Source organism: Prosopis cineraria, unplaced genomic scaffold (genome assembly GCF_029017545.1).
Source record: "Prosopis cineraria cultivar Desert tree isolate PC_DT_omini unplaced genomic scaffold, ASM2901754v1 PC1, whole genome shotgun sequence".
In the NCBI taxonomy this organism is placed as follows: Eukaryota; Viridiplantae; Streptophyta; class Magnoliopsida; order Fabales; family Fabaceae; genus Prosopis; species Prosopis cineraria.
The window spans coordinates 59,305,556-59,324,680 of NW_026555332.1; the positions used below are offsets into that span (position 1 = coordinate 59,305,556).

The 19,125-nt window shown below is 33.0% G+C and overlaps 1 protein-coding gene across 1 annotated transcript; it reads left to right on the forward strand.

Annotated features, from left to right (window-relative positions):
• Positions 1 to 8,423: 8,423 nt before the first annotated feature.
• LOC129293321 (GDSL esterase/lipase At5g33370-like) lies at positions 8,424 to 10,372 on the forward strand. Its single transcript, XM_054931230.1, has 5 exons — positions 8,424 to 8,740; positions 8,854 to 8,981; positions 9,075 to 9,317; positions 9,693 to 9,945; positions 10,027 to 10,372. The coding sequence occupies exons 1-5, from the start codon at positions 8,497 to 8,499 to the stop codon at positions 10,257 to 10,259; spliced, it is 1,101 nt and encodes a 366-aa protein (XP_054787205.1). The 5' UTR covers positions 8,424 to 8,496; the 3' UTR covers positions 10,260 to 10,372.
• The last annotated feature ends 8,753 nt before the right edge of the window (positions 10,373 to 19,125 follow it).

The window sequence follows — 19,125 nt, forward strand, 5'->3', positions numbered from 1 at the left end:
CAGCAACACCGTCGGCTGTCCCGAGGCTTGTGCTTTTTCTCCTCTCTTGTCTCTTTTGGCAACCGTGCAGGTCTTTCGGCTTCTTAACAGAGAAACTTTACCCTCATTCTTCGAGCAGGAAGTCGTTGACCGTCTGACTATGAAACTCGTTTAGTGGAGTGCAAGAAATTCAGATGGGGCTGAATGCAACTCGAGCTGGCCATGGATCACAGCGAGGATTGAGTGTTTCTCCCAAGGCTCCAACCTTAACTGGTCATGCCAGTGCATGGTGGCAAATTCTGTCTATTAATAGTTCAGGTCCCATTGAACTGAAAATCTAATTCTTACTGTTCTTGATGCCCAAACGAAGAAGATACTTTGCATGTGCTTAGAGATTGTCATGAAGCAAAAGATGTGTGGCTGAGGATCGGTTAGCCTGATAGATTGCAAGAGTTTTTTTGGCACCGATCTGTCGGACTGCTGTAAACTGAACCTACGTGATCGAATGGGTAGAAGCGCAGAAGTGTGGGGTGCTCTGTCCTCGGTGGTCTGCTGGCTTTTGTGGTGGCGAAGGAATGAAAGAATCTTTGAGAACAAAGTTTCCTCTGCTAGCACTGTCCTCGCCCAAGCTATGGCGATTAATAAGAGTATGTCCGATGCTAGAATCAGATTACTCAAGGTGAAACTACAAGGAGCTAGCTCTGAAACAAGGGAGGAAATATCCAGCAGTGCCGATGAGAGTTATGGTTTATGTGGACGGAGCCTTTTCATATGCTTCTGGATCGGATCTGCAGGTTGCGGTGGGATCATGAGATTATAAGGGCTTGTAGAATGGCGTTGAAGAGAGCTTGGGAGAAAAAACTACTGGAAAGTGATCATTAGAAGGCGACCTCGTTGATAGTTGCGCCGATGAATGAGAAAACAGAGAAAATGACAAACCAGAAGATACGGCAGAGAGGCTAATTTCTTGTTATCTGAAATGATTGGCAAACCGGTTACATGTATAGGCGAGGGAGAGCCTTATTGTGCCAGCTATCACGGCCTTGGAATTCTTTTATTCTTGAACCATGTCAGTTTTGGTATGATCAACCTCTTGATCTTTGTCAAGTTAGCCAAACTCTGAAAATGTAAGTGAAGAAAGTAAGAAATTCAAAAACACAAGAGAGAAGAGAGCTTAGATGAGAAAACTTAAAAGCTTTATAAAAATGCTTACTTGGCTTGTTTTGCTTGTTTGGTTACAAATGAGGGAGAAAGGGGTATTTATAGGCATCCCCTTTCTTTCAAAAAGTTCTCATCTTCTTAATGAATGATTGGGATTAATTCAAACTGATGATATACATTCTATCTCTAGAATATTCTATAAAGATATCTATAAGGAATATCTTTGATATTTACAAGGATATTTTTAGATATTAGTCTTCAAAATATGTGTGAAATATTCTAAAATATCCTAAATATTCTAAACATCTCCACATTCCTTCCTAAGTTTTTAAAATATTGTAGAAACTTTTAGAATCTTCTAGATTTCTCTAGTGATTTTTAGATTATTTTAGATACCTCTAGAACCTTTCAAAACATTCTAGATTCTTCTTGAACGTCCTTTACTCTCCTAGGATTCTTGTCTTTGGACATCTTCAAAAATCTCATAGGTTCTCCTCTTTTTGGACACAAGTTGTGACAAAGTGTACTAATGTGCAAAGAATGAAAAAGCAGAGGTACAATCATACGTGTCACTTATACAGGATAAGCACAAAGGAAATATCTACAGCTTATACATTCTAACAGCTTTTGAATAAATAGTGAGCTCACGTCTCTTGGATTTAAGTCTTAGGCAGGTGTAATTAACATTTGGCTCATATGAGTCTTGGGCTCTATCTTTAACTCCCCTTTCAAACAAGAAGGTATATTTGTGACCCCAAGTTTGCTTCTTAAATAAATGAAAGGAGAGTAAAATAGTAGCTTGGTGAATAAATCAACATTTTGCTTATTTGATGGAACATAATTAATCTTCAGCTGTCCAACAAGAATTTGATCACGTACATAATGAATGTCAATTTCAATGTGCTTCATTCAAGCATGATAAATTGGATTTTTTGCTAACGCCGCTGCACTGATGTTATCGTACCATATCACTAATGTCCTCATTTTAGGAGTCCATAATTTAGACAACAATAAATTAAGCCAAGTAATTTCAACAGTTGGGCTAACTAGAGCTTTATACTCTAATTCAGTGCTTGAGCGAGCTACAACACTTTATTTCTTTGAACACCAAGATACAAATGAATTGTCAAGACACACAAAATATCCAATCACATATCTTCTATCAGTTGGACATGCAGCCTAATTTGCATCAGAATTATGCAGTTATCCATAAGTAAGTTGAAGGAGCAACAAATATACATGTACAAGTTTTACCTTTAAGATATCTAAAGATACATTTGATTCCTTTTCAGTGAGCTGATATAGGCTTGCTAAGGTATTGAGTCAACTAATTGATAATAAAAGAAATGTTCGGTCGAGTGTTAGTAAGATACTATAAAGCACCAAAGTTTACTTCTATAGGCAGTTATATCTTCAAGTAGAATGCCTTCATCGGCTCACATGCTTTTGCCTCCAGTCATAGGAATATTACAAGGAGCAATATATAACATTTTGTACTTCTTTAACAAATCTTCAAGATACTTTCCTTGATGAATAAAAATTCTAAAATTATCTCAAATGATTTCAAAACCCAAAAAAAAGTAAAGATCACTAGGATCCTTCAATACAAACATATCACTCAACTTCTTGATGACATTTTGAACTTCATTGATGTTGCTTCCAATTATAAGGATGTCAGTTACTGAATGGCTAGATTCACCCCTCTTTTTTAATATTTTATAGGCTCTATCTGCAATATGAAAATGAAAAGGCTCCAAGAGGCTTAAGAATCTTGGATTCATACCGTAAAGTCTCTTATTCTTATTTATTCTGTGTAATGGTTTAAATATTGCTAATTAGGATGTATTTTTATTTTACACTTATACTATATAATTATTTATGACATTTGGAAGGCATTTTAGGCCTTGAAATGTTAATTATGATAATTGTAAGTGTTAATACGGCTAAAATACTAGTACAAGTATAGTAAAGTTGTTTTAAACATGATATGATTGATTTTTGATAATGCTAGAACCTATCACTTTTGTTTTTAGCATTAAAGAGGTTGAGGGGTGAAAATGTGAAATAGTGATATGCATGTACATGTAGTGTTATAGTATTAACTATATCTAATGAATATGGTCTGGGTGTTAGGAATGACTTTTGACACTTGTAAGAGATTTTGGACACCCTTTTATTGAAAAAGGTTGTGAAAATATGTTTAGTTATCTAACTTCCTGGTGTGATTTGATTTGAAAGTAAAGCCCATGCTATTAGTTAACTTATATTATGAGCTTTTCATAGACATCTAGATAATCTCATTCAGACATTGAATGAAAAAATGTGACGCATGGCACAAAGAGTGGCAAGCCACGGTGCATCGTTCACAAGCCGCGGTGTACTGCTTTATTTTCAAAATCTTGAGATTTTTTAACTATTTTCAACTCCTTTCACTTCTTGAGGTATCCATGCTTCTGTAACTATATTTTACTCTAATTAAGAGTCTAGTGAATGGCTTTGACTTATTTTAAAATTATAAAAACTTGGGATCCTATTATTTAAAATTACAAACATAATAATCTCTTTATGGTTTAATCCCTTGATTACCTTATATTATGGTTTTAATTGTGATAAGTATAAGGGAGATATTTTAAATACACACTTTGTTAATGAAAAGCAAGCTTGTTTTGATTATAAGCTTGAAGATATGGATAGCATGCATAACTGAAGTCTTTCAAATTTTTACAATCTAATTGCTTTTTGTATGTCACCTTGTAAGGACTCTCAGCGGCAAGAACACTAGTGAGAAAAACATTAATAATAGATATAGTAGTGTGGAAAGCTTTCAACTAATAATACAATGGCATGTTTCCTTGTGCCAACATAAATAATCCCATTTTAGTAATATGTCTATGCTTTCTCTCAACTCTGCCATTTTGTGCAGATGTGTAAGGACATGATATTCTATATTGTATTCCTGAAGCAACAAAAATCTCTTGTAAGGCTTTATACTCTCCTTCCCTATCAAACTAAATTTGCTTAATCTTTTTGTCAAATTGATTCTCAACAAGTTTCTTAAATTAAAATGTACATAATATTTAAAACCATTAGATGAACTCATAAGTGTAAGACCTCGTACATTTGAATGTATCAAATCTAATGAAAATGAATCTCTTAAAACAGAGTTAGTAAATGACAGTTTATGAGATTTCCCATATTAGAAAACTTGACAGAATAGAGGTGTATTATTATTAATGTCAACATTACAATCATATAATACTTTAGACAAAATTGCAAACGAAGGGTGTCCTAATCAGATATGATACTTCATAAGATCATTACAAAATTGAATGTTATTTCCTAAGCTAGTCACATGAGCTCTAGCAATCCAAGCTCCTCTATCAATATCCAATCGAAAAGGACCATCATCAGTTGTTCCTTGCAACAACACCATTCTTGTCCTCTTGTCCTTCACATAGTAAACCTTAGAGTCAAAAATCACAATCACATTATTGTCCTTCAAGATTATTACAATACTGATTAAATTCATAGTGATATGAGGAGCATATGGAAAATCTTTTAAATATATCTTTTTGTTATTCAAATAAGTTAGATTATTGTTGCCAATACCTTTGATGGGAATCAATTGACCATTACCAACATATAACACAAGTTTACCTAGATAACCCACTGCTAGTGCACCAATATTAGCATCATTTTTCACATCATGGCTTGCACCACATTCAAGGTACCAAGGCTAACCTGCTACTGTGTTAGGTGTTGCTATGAGAGCATTGTAATAAGGAGGAGGATTATTGCCTCCCACTGGAGCAACTACATTGTTTCTAGTGACATTTTGAGAGAGATAGTAACAATCTGTATCAGTATGACTAAAGCTCCTACAGATTTGGCACTCAACACAACCATTGTTATTAGCCCTTCATACTTGCCCTCGGCCTTTAAATCCTCTTACTCCACAGTTCTATCCACCTCTCCAATTACCATGAAACATTCCCCTTCCTTGAGTATAATGTGCTATTAGAGTAGATGAATTTAGAGTAAAAGCATTCATTTGAGTCATAGTAAGATTCAACTTCTCTGTGTGACTTTCAAATGACATTAAAGCAACTTGAAGTTCGACCCATGTAAGGTCTTTCTGATTAGCAAGATAGATGAAAATAGGGTTATAGTTATGATCAAGTTGTGCAAGAACTTGAACAATGAGGTCAGAATTAAAAATCAGACTTTTGGCTAAAAATAGATTATCTAAGATGCTCTTCATTTTTGCCAAGTAGTTGCTTATTTTGGTAGTCCCTTTGTGAGTTTGCTGCAACTTCATCTTAAGTAATAGAACCTGAGATCCAAGATTTGTTCTAGCCAAGTCTTTAGCAGCTTTCCAGAGTTCAAATGCGTTCTTGCAATTGGTGATTTGAGAAGAAATTACTGGAGTCATTGAGTTATCGAGCCATCCTATCAACATTTGATCACAGGCTTTCTACTCTTGAAAAACTGGATTAATCTTTAGCTCATCATTTTCAAACATATACTGATAAGGACACAACTTTGCTCTTATGATGTGACCTTTTAAAGAGTATCCACTAATGATAGGAGGCACAATAGTTTGCTAGAGAAGATAGTTATCTCTATCTAGCTTGACAGAGATGGCTTGAGAGCTTGATGACATAATAGAGGGTGTTTTTTAGAAGAGACAAGTGATGGGAACAATGCTAGTTTTGGTGGCATTGGAGGTAGCAATGGCTATAGTGGGTTGTGACAGAGGGTGAGCCAAAGGTAACCATAAGCTCTAATACAAAAATAGAAAAAATGACAAAGTAAAAGATATGACAAAGAGGCTAATTTCTTGTTATCTGAAATGATTGGCAAATCGATTGCATATATAGGCCCTGGAGAGCCTTATTGTGCAAGTGCACTAATGTGCAAAGAATGAAAAAGGTGTAGAGGTACAATTATACATGTCACCTATATAGGATTAGCATAAAAGAAATATCTATAACTAATACATTCTAGCAACTCTTGAATAAAAAGTGAGCGCATGTCTCTTAGATTTAAGTCTTGGGCTGGTGCAATTAACACTGGGCTCATATGAGTTTAGAAGCATGGAGACAGCGAGATTCTTACTGAGATTAGGTCATTTGTCCAATGAAACTGGAAGGTGGAGATAGCTTATATCGCACGTGATCTGAATAATGAAGCAGACCCCTTTAGCTTCCACATTATGGATGCGACCTCTGTTGGTCTTTTATTTAATATGCCTGCCTTAAGTTAGTTTCTTTTTCTTGTGTTGATTTCTTCCTTCTCGTGTATCCCAAAAAAAAATCTAATTATTATTGGTTGTTCCATAGTTGCAAGTGTTTTCCATAAGATTCAAGTACACTATTATGGATTTGGTTTCACATTCAGAATCATCGAAATCATATATGATATCTAAGAAAGGGAAGAGCAGAGAGAAAAATAAGCTTATTCCAATATTTTAATTTCAAATGAACATTTCTCTTATAAAAATTCCATTAGCCTTTTATTTTATATTAAAATAGGGTCCGTGCATACTCCTTTCATTTTTATTTATAAGAAAAACTATCACTTTTTACTTATTTTTTTATATAAGCAAAATCATTTATTCCAATAAGCATTTATTACACATTTTTTAAATCATCCTTTATAATTTATATTAATAAAAAATAATTAATGCATACTTATGTTAATTAACATATGGCACTTTAGTCCAATTTGCTTATTTTTAGATATAATTATTATAGTTAATTAACTTTTTAAAATTTTATTATATATATTTTTTATCATATATAGAAGCGGAGGGAGTTTACATGAATATATGGTCTCAAAAGATCCAATGAAAATTAAGGGCATTCATGTCATTTCAAAGTTATCACTAAGCACAGGTTTAGCTTAAAGATTGGTTTTCTATACTAAGTTTATATTGGTCCTGAGCTCTGGGCCGGGCTCAGGAAAGATTGAAATGAGAGTGCTAGTGGAGAATGGAGTTTGATTACCTGGCAACCCTAAATCACATGCACGTGCCCCCTCTAATCTCTTCGGCCCCCCGCCTAAACTGATCTGGTGATCCCCCATCACCCCGAGAAAAGCACCTCCGTTGCTTGATCCTTTTTCTTTGTTTGTGTGCCAGATCATACCAGAAATACTCTCAGCCATTTCTCATAAATAATAAATAAACCAAAATTACTTTCGAGATGCACGATTATATTTTCCCCAGCCCCTCTAATAACCATACTCTACTCTGTTTTCATTGACTTCTCTTTCAATCCGGTTTGAATTTGTGGCTATGGTTTTCTTCCGTGAGGGTCACTATTTATGCTTTCTACTTTTTTTTTAATTAAAAAGAAGACAAAGAGAGCAAGACACTCCGGAACGACAAATTCCGGAATTTTCCCTTTAATTAATTACATGTTCTTCTTTTGTGTGTTGCATCATTAATTATTTTAATGATATCACCCGGGAATGTTAATTATTTTGAATTGAACCACCATCTATCGTCGCTGATCAATGTTAATGAATGCCCAAAATGCCTGATTCTCTGCTGTTCGTGGATGATAATAATGGAAGCTGATCGTAATTAGCAATTCATTATGGTGCTAATGACAGAGTATATTAGGAGCATCTGAATCAGCGCCACGGGGAGATCAATGAACAGGCGTTGCGCAACGGAGTCATTCTCAAATCGACATCGCAGCAAATATCTTTTGGAACTGATCGATCGACTAGAAACATGAATGCTGGAAGAGCAATTCTCACCGGCACATACCTACTAGGAGTTTGATGTCTACCCTTCGGAGCGATCCCTCACATTAATTTCTCACCTACTCTGCCACACAAGAGTGAAGCATATCAAGTGCTTCGGATGCCACTTGGCTCCATGCAAAATATAGAGATGCAAGGCGGTGGTAAATCTGAAGATAAATATAGTACTAGTATTTGCTTGTGACAGCGCTCTGGATGCAGGACGAATGGCGAAGACTATTTATGTAAACTGTGTTTTATTACTGGGCTGTAAAGACGGCTAGTAATTAGTGAGAGTGGGGCTGGCGAAGCCCATATTTTGATACGAAGAATGAAAAATTTTACGAGCGAAGGAAAAGGTACGATATGGAATTGGGCGGAGCAGTTATTGGAGGGTACTTGCTTCCGAGCTTGATTCGGCGGCTGCTTTAAATCTGGAGTGGTGGTAGAAGAAGGCATTTATGATCGTGGCTTGCAGAGATGAAAATCAACGTACCCAGACCTTTTATAAAGCCACGCACCCCTTCATTGCCAATGCACTGCAAGGTATGAGTAAATCGATCCCACGTAGGTGCATTGTTACAGAAAACTGAAAAAGGGCATATGGCTAGCCGTTGGGTGTTTGGTTATTATTGTGCAATAGCAGGCTTGGCGGTGGCAGTGGGTTCAGTATCTGCACAGCCAAAGAGGGCTTTCTTTGTATTCGGGGATTCACTGGTGGATAGCGGCAACAATGACTTCCTGGCAACCACCGCACGCGCAGACGCTCCCCCCTACGGCATCGACTACCCGACTCGCAGACCTACTGGACGTTTCTCCAATGGCCTTAACATCCCTGACTTAATCAGTATACATCCTCGATACCATCACTCTCTGTCCCGTTTTATATGTAAACGACTCCAATTAATATGCTTAGTTTCGGTATATATGCATATATAATTGTACGAGCTTATCTTGCAGGTGAGCAGCTTGGTTTAGAGCCTACTCTCCCGTATTTGAACCCTCTACTGACTGGAGAGAAGCTGCTGGCTGGTGCGAATTTTGCGTCGGCTGGTATCGGGATTCTCAATGACACAGGATTTCAGTTTGTGAGTAATTAATTATGCGTCCATCATTTCTATTGTGGTGTCTAGGACGTGAGATTAATATACCCACATGTGCGGGTACTGTATATATGGCAGCTGCACATCATCCACATCTACAAGCAACTCAAGCTTTTTGAACATTACCAGCAAAGGCTGGGAGCGCATATCGGTGAAGAAGGAGCCCGCCGACTGGTAAACGGAGCGCTCCTGCTCATCACTCTCGGCGGCAACGATTTTGTCAACAATTACTATCTGGTTCCCTACTCTGCAAGATCTCGCCAATTTTCTCTCCCTGATTACGTTCGCTATCTCGTTTCCGAGTACCGTAAAATTCTCAGGGTGGGTTTTCTTTCCCTCATTATTCGGGATTAGATTCCTGTTGCATAATACACATGTTCATGTTAGTCTCTGTGCGTGGCCGTTACCATATACACGCCTCTTACGTGACTTATAGATGGTGGTGTTCATGCAAAGTGACAACTGATCACATGGATGTCGGGTTGGGTTGGTGTGGCATGCCCGGATTTGTCTGTGTAAATTACTTATTAAATGCGCGCGCGGTTTTGATTCGAGTCACACTCATTTAATTAATTAAGTACCACGTTGATCAGCTCTCTCTCTCTCTCTCTCTATCTATATATATATATATATTAGAATGAACAAATAGTTATTGTTTTGTAGTGTGATTTAATTGTTTGTGTTTGGTCAAGGCAGAGGGTGTATGATTTGGGAGGAAGGAGGGTGATCGTGACGGGGACGGGACCGATGGGGTGTGTTCCGGCAGAATTAGCCATGAGAAGCAGAGATGGGGACTGCGACGAGGAACTCCAGAGAGCAGCATCCTTATTTAATCCGCAGCTAGTGGACATGATCACAGGTCTTAACCGGGAGGTTGGTGCTGACGTGTTCGTGGCAGCGAATGCTTATCAAATGCACATGGACTTCATTAGCAACCCTCAAGCTTATGGTAAGTGCGTGCAGATGTCACTGTCGGAAAGTAATTATCGAGTGTGCTGTTTTAGTCAACATGTTCCGATTGGGCCTGCAGGATTTGTAACGTCAAAGGTAGCATGCTGCGGACAAGGCCCATACAACGGGATTGGACTGTGCACCCCGCTTTCAAGCCTGTGCCCGAATCGAGACCTCTACGCCTTCTGGGATCCGTTCCATCCATCGGAGAAGGCCAGCAGAATTATAGTCCAGCAGATTCTGGCAGGCTCCACTCAGTACATGCACCCCATGAATCTCAGCACCATCATGGCCCTCGATTCCACCACTTGATATCTCCGCCACGTCCATCATGTTTATTTATGTCCTCTGTTTTCTTCGCGTAATTCCCGCATGTATTCCTAATCTCCATCCCTTGCGCTAATAAAGTATTCTTGTTCTCCTTCCATTGGATACTTCACAAGTTTATTCTTTTACATTTGCTCCCATATTCGGACGAATTAATTTTCCGTTCCCAACATCAAGCGCCGAGTGGGGCAACGGAAAATTATATATGCAAATCACTAGGTACTCATTCAAATCTAATCACTTTATTGTTATCAAGTCACTGTATTAAATTATATTTAATTTAATTTTGTATATATAATTCGTTTAGACGGCAAACCGAACCAAAATTAACTCCTACTGGCTCCTGGCTAGTGGAAGGGTGAGTGCAAAGTTGCTAACAGGGATTAATTTGACTAGGTTCAAACTTAAGGAGCTAATCATCCAATTCATGACTATTTATATATTATATAATTTTTTTAAAATATTGTTATTAATACACTGATGACTAGTTATTTTTGCGGTTGCAGTATCTATCAATTATATAAGTGTAGTATGAGGGCAATTAGGGGCCTGCGCTCTGAAAATTTTACGTTACAGTTCGCAAGCGAAAGACCCCTGAACGCGCGCACGAACACGATAACCCTCTCTCACCCCTCTATTGTTGACGCCGCTACGTCATTGTCACGCGCCCCTATTTTTAAATATAGAATAAAATAACAAATTTAACCATAAATTATTAAGAGCATTTGGTAGCTTAAACTTTTAATAGTGCGAAATAAATCATGAAAAATGGAGCATCCAATAGCCCGTCATTAATTTCAGCTAACGGACGTTATGTAGGGCCCACAATGACACATGACACGACATGTCAGCATGGTAAATGTATAAATTTAGTCGTGAATTATTTTTTGAGGAGTGTTGGATAGCCTCTACTATAAAAAAACGGACCATTCAACACCTTCCTATCGATTTTGATCAAACATTATTTATTTTCATACTTATAAAGCCCATAAAACATTAATCTCTTCAATCTTCTTGCATTTGTTCTCAATATAAGCTCCAAAAAAAGAGGCTCAATGAGTTTTTATTTAAAAATATTCATAAGAACGATGCCAATAAAGTAGAGACTAATTTTACTATGCATGTAAAAAGCTTGATTTTAGCTTAATTTAATCATGAATTATTTATTCTATTTTGTTAGCATTATCTTCATGAATATCTTTAGATAAAAACTCTTTGAACCTCTTCTTCTTGAATTGAGATTAAGAATGAAAGCAAGAAGATAAAGAGATTAATGCTTTATGGGCCTCATAAGTATGAAAATAAACGGTGTTTGGTCAAAATTGAGGGAAAAATATTGGATGATCAATTTATTTATTGTACAGGCTACCCAATGCTCTTTAAAAATAATTCGTAGCTAAATTTACACCTTTACCATGCTGACATGTCACGCCACATGTCATTGCGGGTCCCACATAATGTCTGTTAGCTGAAGTTAATGGTAGGTTACTAGATGCTCCATTTTTAAAAGTTATTAATTTATTTTACTAGGTTACCAAATGCTCCTGTAAAAATAATTTGAGGCTAAATTTACAGCTTTATCCTTAAATATATCCAGCACAACCTAAGTTATTTATCCATTTATCTTTGAAAACTATAGTCTCTTATTCCAATTTATAAAATATTTTTAGACAAATCAACATAAATTAATAAAATTTGTTAAATATACCTTACAATTTTATTTTTTAAAAACAAAAAATAAATATTTAAAAATATTCTTCATTTGATACTCTATTTATAAAATAATATTAAAGAAATATAATATAGTGAGTATGATAACATTGAAAAAATATCGTTAACGAAATTTTATTTTTATAAAAGTATTTTATATTTTAGAATATTGAGTCTTTTAAAAAATATTTTATAATTTACGACAAATGTAATGTAAATTAAATGAGCAAATTAGAATTAGGAAAAAACACGACGCCTGCAAAGAAACAAATTAATTGAACAAATTATGCATGTATGGGATTTGTTGATGCGATGAATTGCAATTACAATAAAAATAAATATTTTTTAAATGCTAATGTAAGGAAGGTACTCATTCGAATCTAATCACTCTATTGTTATAGAATCACTAACATTATGCGAAAATTATATATGCAAATCACTAACTGCTTAATTAAAATAATTCTATGGTGATCGATTAGGGAATTAGGCATGATGTAGCTGTCCAAAAAAAAAAAAAAGAGAATCACATCTAGGATATGAGAAGAAAGTTATCTGCAAACAAGGATTAATAATAAGTCTTGTTTAAAAAAATAACAAGTTTATATTCTCATTTTAAAAATAACTCATTTAATATGGGTCATTGTTTATAAGTTACTTTTTCATCTTATCCTTAGATATAATTCTTCCTAAAAAAATATAATGGTAGATGTAGGGCAAGCAAAAGCACAAGTGCAAAATAGGGCCACATAAAGGAAGGATGTGATAGGACTTTGGCTTAACTTAAATTCTAGTCTTTTTTATTAAAATGATTGAGTTAAGCAACACATAATTTGAAATAATCTATACGCTTAACCTAAAATTAAATAGGGCCAGACTTGGTCCATGGGTAGTTTGTGCCTCACTTTACTTTTTTTTTATTTTTTTTTATTTTTCATCAATAAAAAGCAATAGTTCTTTTCAACTAGATAACTCAATTAACATAACAAAAATATTTATAATAGTACAAAATTTATCATAAAGCATTAAAAGCTAATAAAAATAATTCCATAACAATCTTCAAAAATAAAAACAAAAGAATTTCAGTTATATTTAAAAGCGCACATAGTTGATAAATATTACTTCTTCTATTTCATCATCTTTGTCGTTTGAGAGAAAAAATTTTGTTTCCTATTTTATGTCATCTCAAATTAAAAAATAATAATAAACACCTTTTTATATTTTGCTGTCGAAGTAATTTACTAATTATTATAGTAATATTTGAGAGGCATTAAACGAGAGAGAAAGTTACCTGAGTAACATGTTATTTTATTACTTTTGTTAATGTAGATTGCCTTTAATCTTCTATACTGCAAACCATAATTATATAAAATTTTATAAAATGTAAAAACATTAAAGGAAAAACAAAGGGACTTGAGAGAAAGTTACCTGAGTAACAACGACAGTTAGATCACTTCACTTCTTTAACAAAGACGGCTATTGCTTAACAACAACCAAATATGTGTTAGTGTGTGAAAGATAATTATTACTTCATCAACTATAAGTAACATATTTCATGATCTATAATAATAAAATTATTATTATAGAATTTCACCCAAAAAAATTATTATTATAGAAATTGATAGGTAAAAGAATTATATTCAATTATTATGCAAAGGAAAGTCAAAATGATATGTGAAAACTATACACCAAACACTGGAGATCAATGAACTAACAACCAATGAGGAAGAAAGTTAATGTGAGAAAATTAAATTATTGGACATAATAAATTAAACAATAATTATTTCTTTTGTATACATAAATTAAAATTTATATAATACTTGTTTCATTTTGTAATTTTTCACCCTGTACATATGGGAAACATAAATAACATAGCCCCTGTATATTAAAAATATAAGAAATAATTTAGTATTTCAAGATTTGTGATTTTATAATTTATTATGTAGATTCTATAATTTATTAACTTATACATATAAAACAAGGTTAAATGGTAAAAATATCTTGAAACTTTTTTCAATGAGCGCCTGGTATTTTAAAATTTTTTTGAAGCATTTTTGCCTCGAAACTTTTTCTTTAGAAATGTCTAGCATCCTAATCTTCTAGATATGCTTCTAGAAGATTTCCAAGAAAGCACAATGAGCATCAAGCGCCGCTTGTGGAATTTGATCTTTACTAAAGGATGTTTATCTCTTTTTAGCATAACCCCACAGTTCCAAGAGAACTCTCAATTATTCTATCTATCAACTATTCTAAAATGCAATTGCTTTTAATTTTAACCAACTTTGAGACATTTATGGGATCCCTTAACGTGTGCAATTGATATCTATATACCATCAACTGTCTTCTGTCTAGATGATTGCTAAAACCAACAAAAGTGTTATGAGGATTTAAGAGAAATCGATGAAGACATTTGGAGGCATAAGAGGAGAGCCCAAGCTAGAAGATTAGACATTTTTGATCCATGGATAATTGCAAAGTCAAATCAAATCATCTAGTGCAATTCAGCAAGTGCAAACAGAACACAAAGAAAATTCAGACTAAATCACAAAATCCTTAAACTGAATCAACTCTACCAAATCCTCCTCTGTCTTTAAGAATTTGAAGAGAGGAGGTCACATATCATAGAGTTAAAAGACTAGGCAACATGTCGAAAATAGATGAGGAAAAGATCATATTGAAAACTCAAATAAAAAACTCTAGTCCCACACTTCAGAGATTGAAGAATCTAATCGTGCCTTCTTCAAGTATGATGGCAATGAAAGACAACCTCATAAAGCCATTGCTAATTGAAACACAAATTCCTAAAGATTGAATAGAAATCACAAAAGGTTAGATTGAGTAGCTTATAGTGTTTCCACTTTGAGCTTTAGAGTTTTTATTAGCAACTGTATATTTGAGACAAGAGGAGTGAATGTGAGATGTCTCGCACTAGTGGAGGGGATTTCTATTGGGTCGTGATGTTAGCTCATACAATTTCATCTTGGATACACAGTGGGATTTTGTGCAATGGTAGTTTTGATCACTGCAAGAGTTGTTGCAAAAGGCATGGAGAGGTGAGATAGTTAAATAAAATAACAAAAATATTGAAGCAATAAGAACTTTTTTTACCTATTCATATGAAATTGTCGACGCTTTGGGGAGATTTGAAAAGAGTAGTAATGAAAATTAAGGAAAATAATATATATGAATTTTGAGCAAGTTGTTGTGGTCTATTTAAAAATATCTATGGGAGTAGGATAAGCGCAAGTTTACATTCATTTTTTTAATTTAATTATTGTGTGGAGGGAATGATAGAAGGTTTTAGGAGGATATGGAAGAAGCAAGAAGTGCATGGCAATGATGTCCAAAATAATTTGTGAGGGAATCGGTATAATTATATATGAAATAATTTAATTTTAAGATCATGGCACGAGGAAGTAGAATTGACTTTACAGGAAATAAGATGAAGTTGGTGGCACAAAAAAAATAAATAGAGTGAAAAATAAAAGAGATAAAATTGACATTTATTTTAATTAAGTTTTCAAAAGAAAAATGTCTTAAAAACCCAGGGTAGCAGGATTAGAAAGTAGCTCATGATTTATTGTAGCAACTTTTTAATTTTTTCGTCTTTGCCTCTGGTCTTACACTAAACAAATCAAAAGTCCAATAAAATATTCCATACAAAGCAACAAAATTTAGAGACCCACAAGCATGTATGCCCCGTTTGATATGTTGGAAATGATTTTGATGAAAATGAAAATGAAAATGAAAATGAATCTAGAAATGGATATGGAAAGGAAGATGGATATGAAATTTAAAATATGTTTGGCAGGACTATGGAATTGATAAATTAATTTTATTTAATATTAATATTTAAAATATAAACTGACTAATATACCCTCATACCAAAAAAAAAAAAGAACGCATTGCAACCCCTATTGACTCTTAAACCATTGATGTTTTGCTCTCTCCCTCTCATCTGTTCTTGTTGTGCGAATCAAAGTGACTTCTTTTTTTCAAGTATCATTTTACATAATTCAAATATATGATATATCAACAAGACAACAACATCATCGATTATCCTCAACCTTGATTCAAACTACTTTGACCACTTTACCCATTTCTTTAAGAGTTATTACTAATATGCCTTGCCGTATACATATTTAAGGAAGGTGGTCTGGTTTGTCTTCATTGTCATTGTCTGCAGATCCGAGGAAGGTTGTTTGGTTCAACTCCTCACTTTTCACAAATTGAAGGAAGGTGGTTTGGTTCATCCTCACCATCCATATATTTGAGGGACGTGGTCTCAAATTGAAGTAGCAGACTGATGTGATAGAGAATGAGCAAGTCGAAGACATTAGAAATGGATAAGACTTGGACCATAAAAGAAATGGAGAAGATCTGACAAGCTTTAGCCAGAGATTCACACCATCCCATCCTTGTCATTGGCATCATCTCCGACCACCATCTATCGAGGTCATTATTGTCGATAATAAAGAGGTCGCGACCCTAGTCCGATGGGAAGGGTGAAAATAGGTAAAAAAAAGAAGGAGGGGTAAAAAAAGAAAAGGGAGACATAGAATTGCAAAACTAAAGTTTTGTCATGAAAATCAAGTCCATTATTTTCTGTGGAAATGGCTTCCATGTAAAATTAGCTTCCATCATACCAAACAAGCCAAAATTTCATTTCCATCATTAATTCCATTTCTACCTTCTTCAATTCAAGCATATCAAATGGGGCATTAAGCGTCTGATTTTATATTACTGTAGATAAACAGTCAATGACCGACGCTATTTATAAGGGATTAAAGATTTTGATATTAAGATTTTGTATGTTTTATGCAAAAATAATTTGTACCCTGACTCATCTTGATTTGTCACTTTCTTGTTTTGGCGTTGCAAGATTTCAATCTTATCATGCAATTTTATAAATTTTTTGATATGACTATCTAACTTGTTAGATTTAGACATTATCAAATGGCTAAATTATCCATTACTCATCTAAACTTTAAATTATGTATACATAATCTTATCCACCTTTAAAATTTCATAATGAACCCCCTTCAACTTTTATACTTATACTCACAACTCTAGGTGATTAATTTTATACATTAATTATTTACACATAACTTAAAATTTAGGGGTGTTATCTGCACATTGATCAAAGTTTGAGGGTTTAAATATACACAAAAATAAAATTTAAAAGGGTATCTAATTAATGACTAAGGGTTATTTGTATAAACCTATAAGCTCAAGGAAATTTATTATTGAGTTTTAAAAGTTAAGAAGGTTATTTATATATAATTCAAAGTTTAGAGAAGTTATGTGTAATTTAACCTTATCAAATTCAATTGGATCAGCTCTTTCAAAAACAGTTTTTGGCACCCAAAATGTCAAAGCAATTAACAGTTAGTGCTAATATAACAACTGTAGATATTGATATATTAATTTAAAGTGTCTTATTAACTTATTTTAATTTTAAATACAATTGATTGAATAAAAAAAACACTTGAGAATGGTGTGTCAGCTTACATTTATTAATGGTTTAAAGTTATTGTTACGAGAAAGATTGGAAAAAAAATAAAAATAAAATGATATTTTATAAAATTAAAGGATCAGTATGAAATATGTACATAAAGCTAGACGATTCAATATGCATCTTTGCCTTAAAAAAAAGGAAAAAATAATCGCCAATCATATAATTTTCTTAAGTTTTGAACGAGGTTTCTATATATATGAATATATATATTGCTTTTTATTGAGTCTTGTAAATTTATTCCACTAGATCCGTTGGTCCTTTAAATTTAAAACCGTTTAATAAATGTTAATAGTGTTTAAAAATATGTTAAATGGCATTACAAGGACAGGGGGTTTAGTTTTCCCTTTAAAAACATGATAATTTTTTTAATAAACAATACATGTTATTTTGTAGTTAATATGAGATTATAATATTGATATCTATTTTTCTATAAGTACTTCCCTTAAAAAAAGGATAAATAATTTTGATATAAATTTGGAAAATTAATAAGAAAATCTCCTAAACTATGTAAATGATTATGAGATCACGCAAAATGCTATAATTCTTTTAAAGTTCATAAGAATTTTTCTGACATTAATGATTTTTAATAAAATAATTAAAATACTACATTTTAAAATAAAAAAGTAAACATTAGTTACAATTTTAGTTTAAGCAATGGTTAGAATGAAACAAGTGACAATAACTTTTTTTAAACAAATTTTTGATTAACCGAAATATGTAATGGTTTTTTTTTGTCTGACAATGACTATAATGAAAAGAGTAATTACAACCTCCTCTATGCAATTTTTTTATCCACTGGAGTTGTAATTTTTACAAGAAAAATTTTAATTGTCTATTACATTCTAGTTATTGCTAGGGAAAAAATAATCATTATTTAAATTAAAATAATTATTAATATTTTATTTTTTTTGGGGTTAGAGCTATTTTTTATTTTAAATTGAAAGCATTTTAGTCATTTCATTAAAAAATATTAATGTCATAAAAGTCCATAAAGATTTAAGAAAAATTATGGTTTTTCATGAAATCCCTCTGTCACTTGGATATTTTATGAGAATTTTTTTAAATCATTTTCCCTATAAATTTCTATGGAATTTTTATTTTTTAAAATATTTTATATTGTATCAAAAGTAATAAAATAATAAAAAATACTAATTTTTTTTTACAAAAATTAGATTTATTCTTCATGTGATACACAAGATATTTTAATTTTTAAAAGATAAAAATAAAATAGAAATGAGAAAGATAAATAATAATTTATTTTATTCTACTTATAATTTTTTATTTATTTAAATTAAATTTAAATAATAGTTTATTTTATTTTAAATTTTATTTTATGTATACCTATTAAATATATAAATAATAACTTATTTTATTTTAAATATGTTGTCCTGGAAATGAGTATGCTGGTCTCTCATGCTTGTGTTTTTATTTTAAATAATGTGAGGGAAAATTTGAAATCAAATTAAAAAAATAAATTTACCATTAACTTCTATCCTGTATAATTAATTGAAAAATAAAATTTATCCCCAATGAATATAAATAAATCTATCACTATTTGAAGTTCTATCTACTTCACTATAATTTAGAGGTAAAATTACTCTCAATATAACATCAAGCAGGATAGTT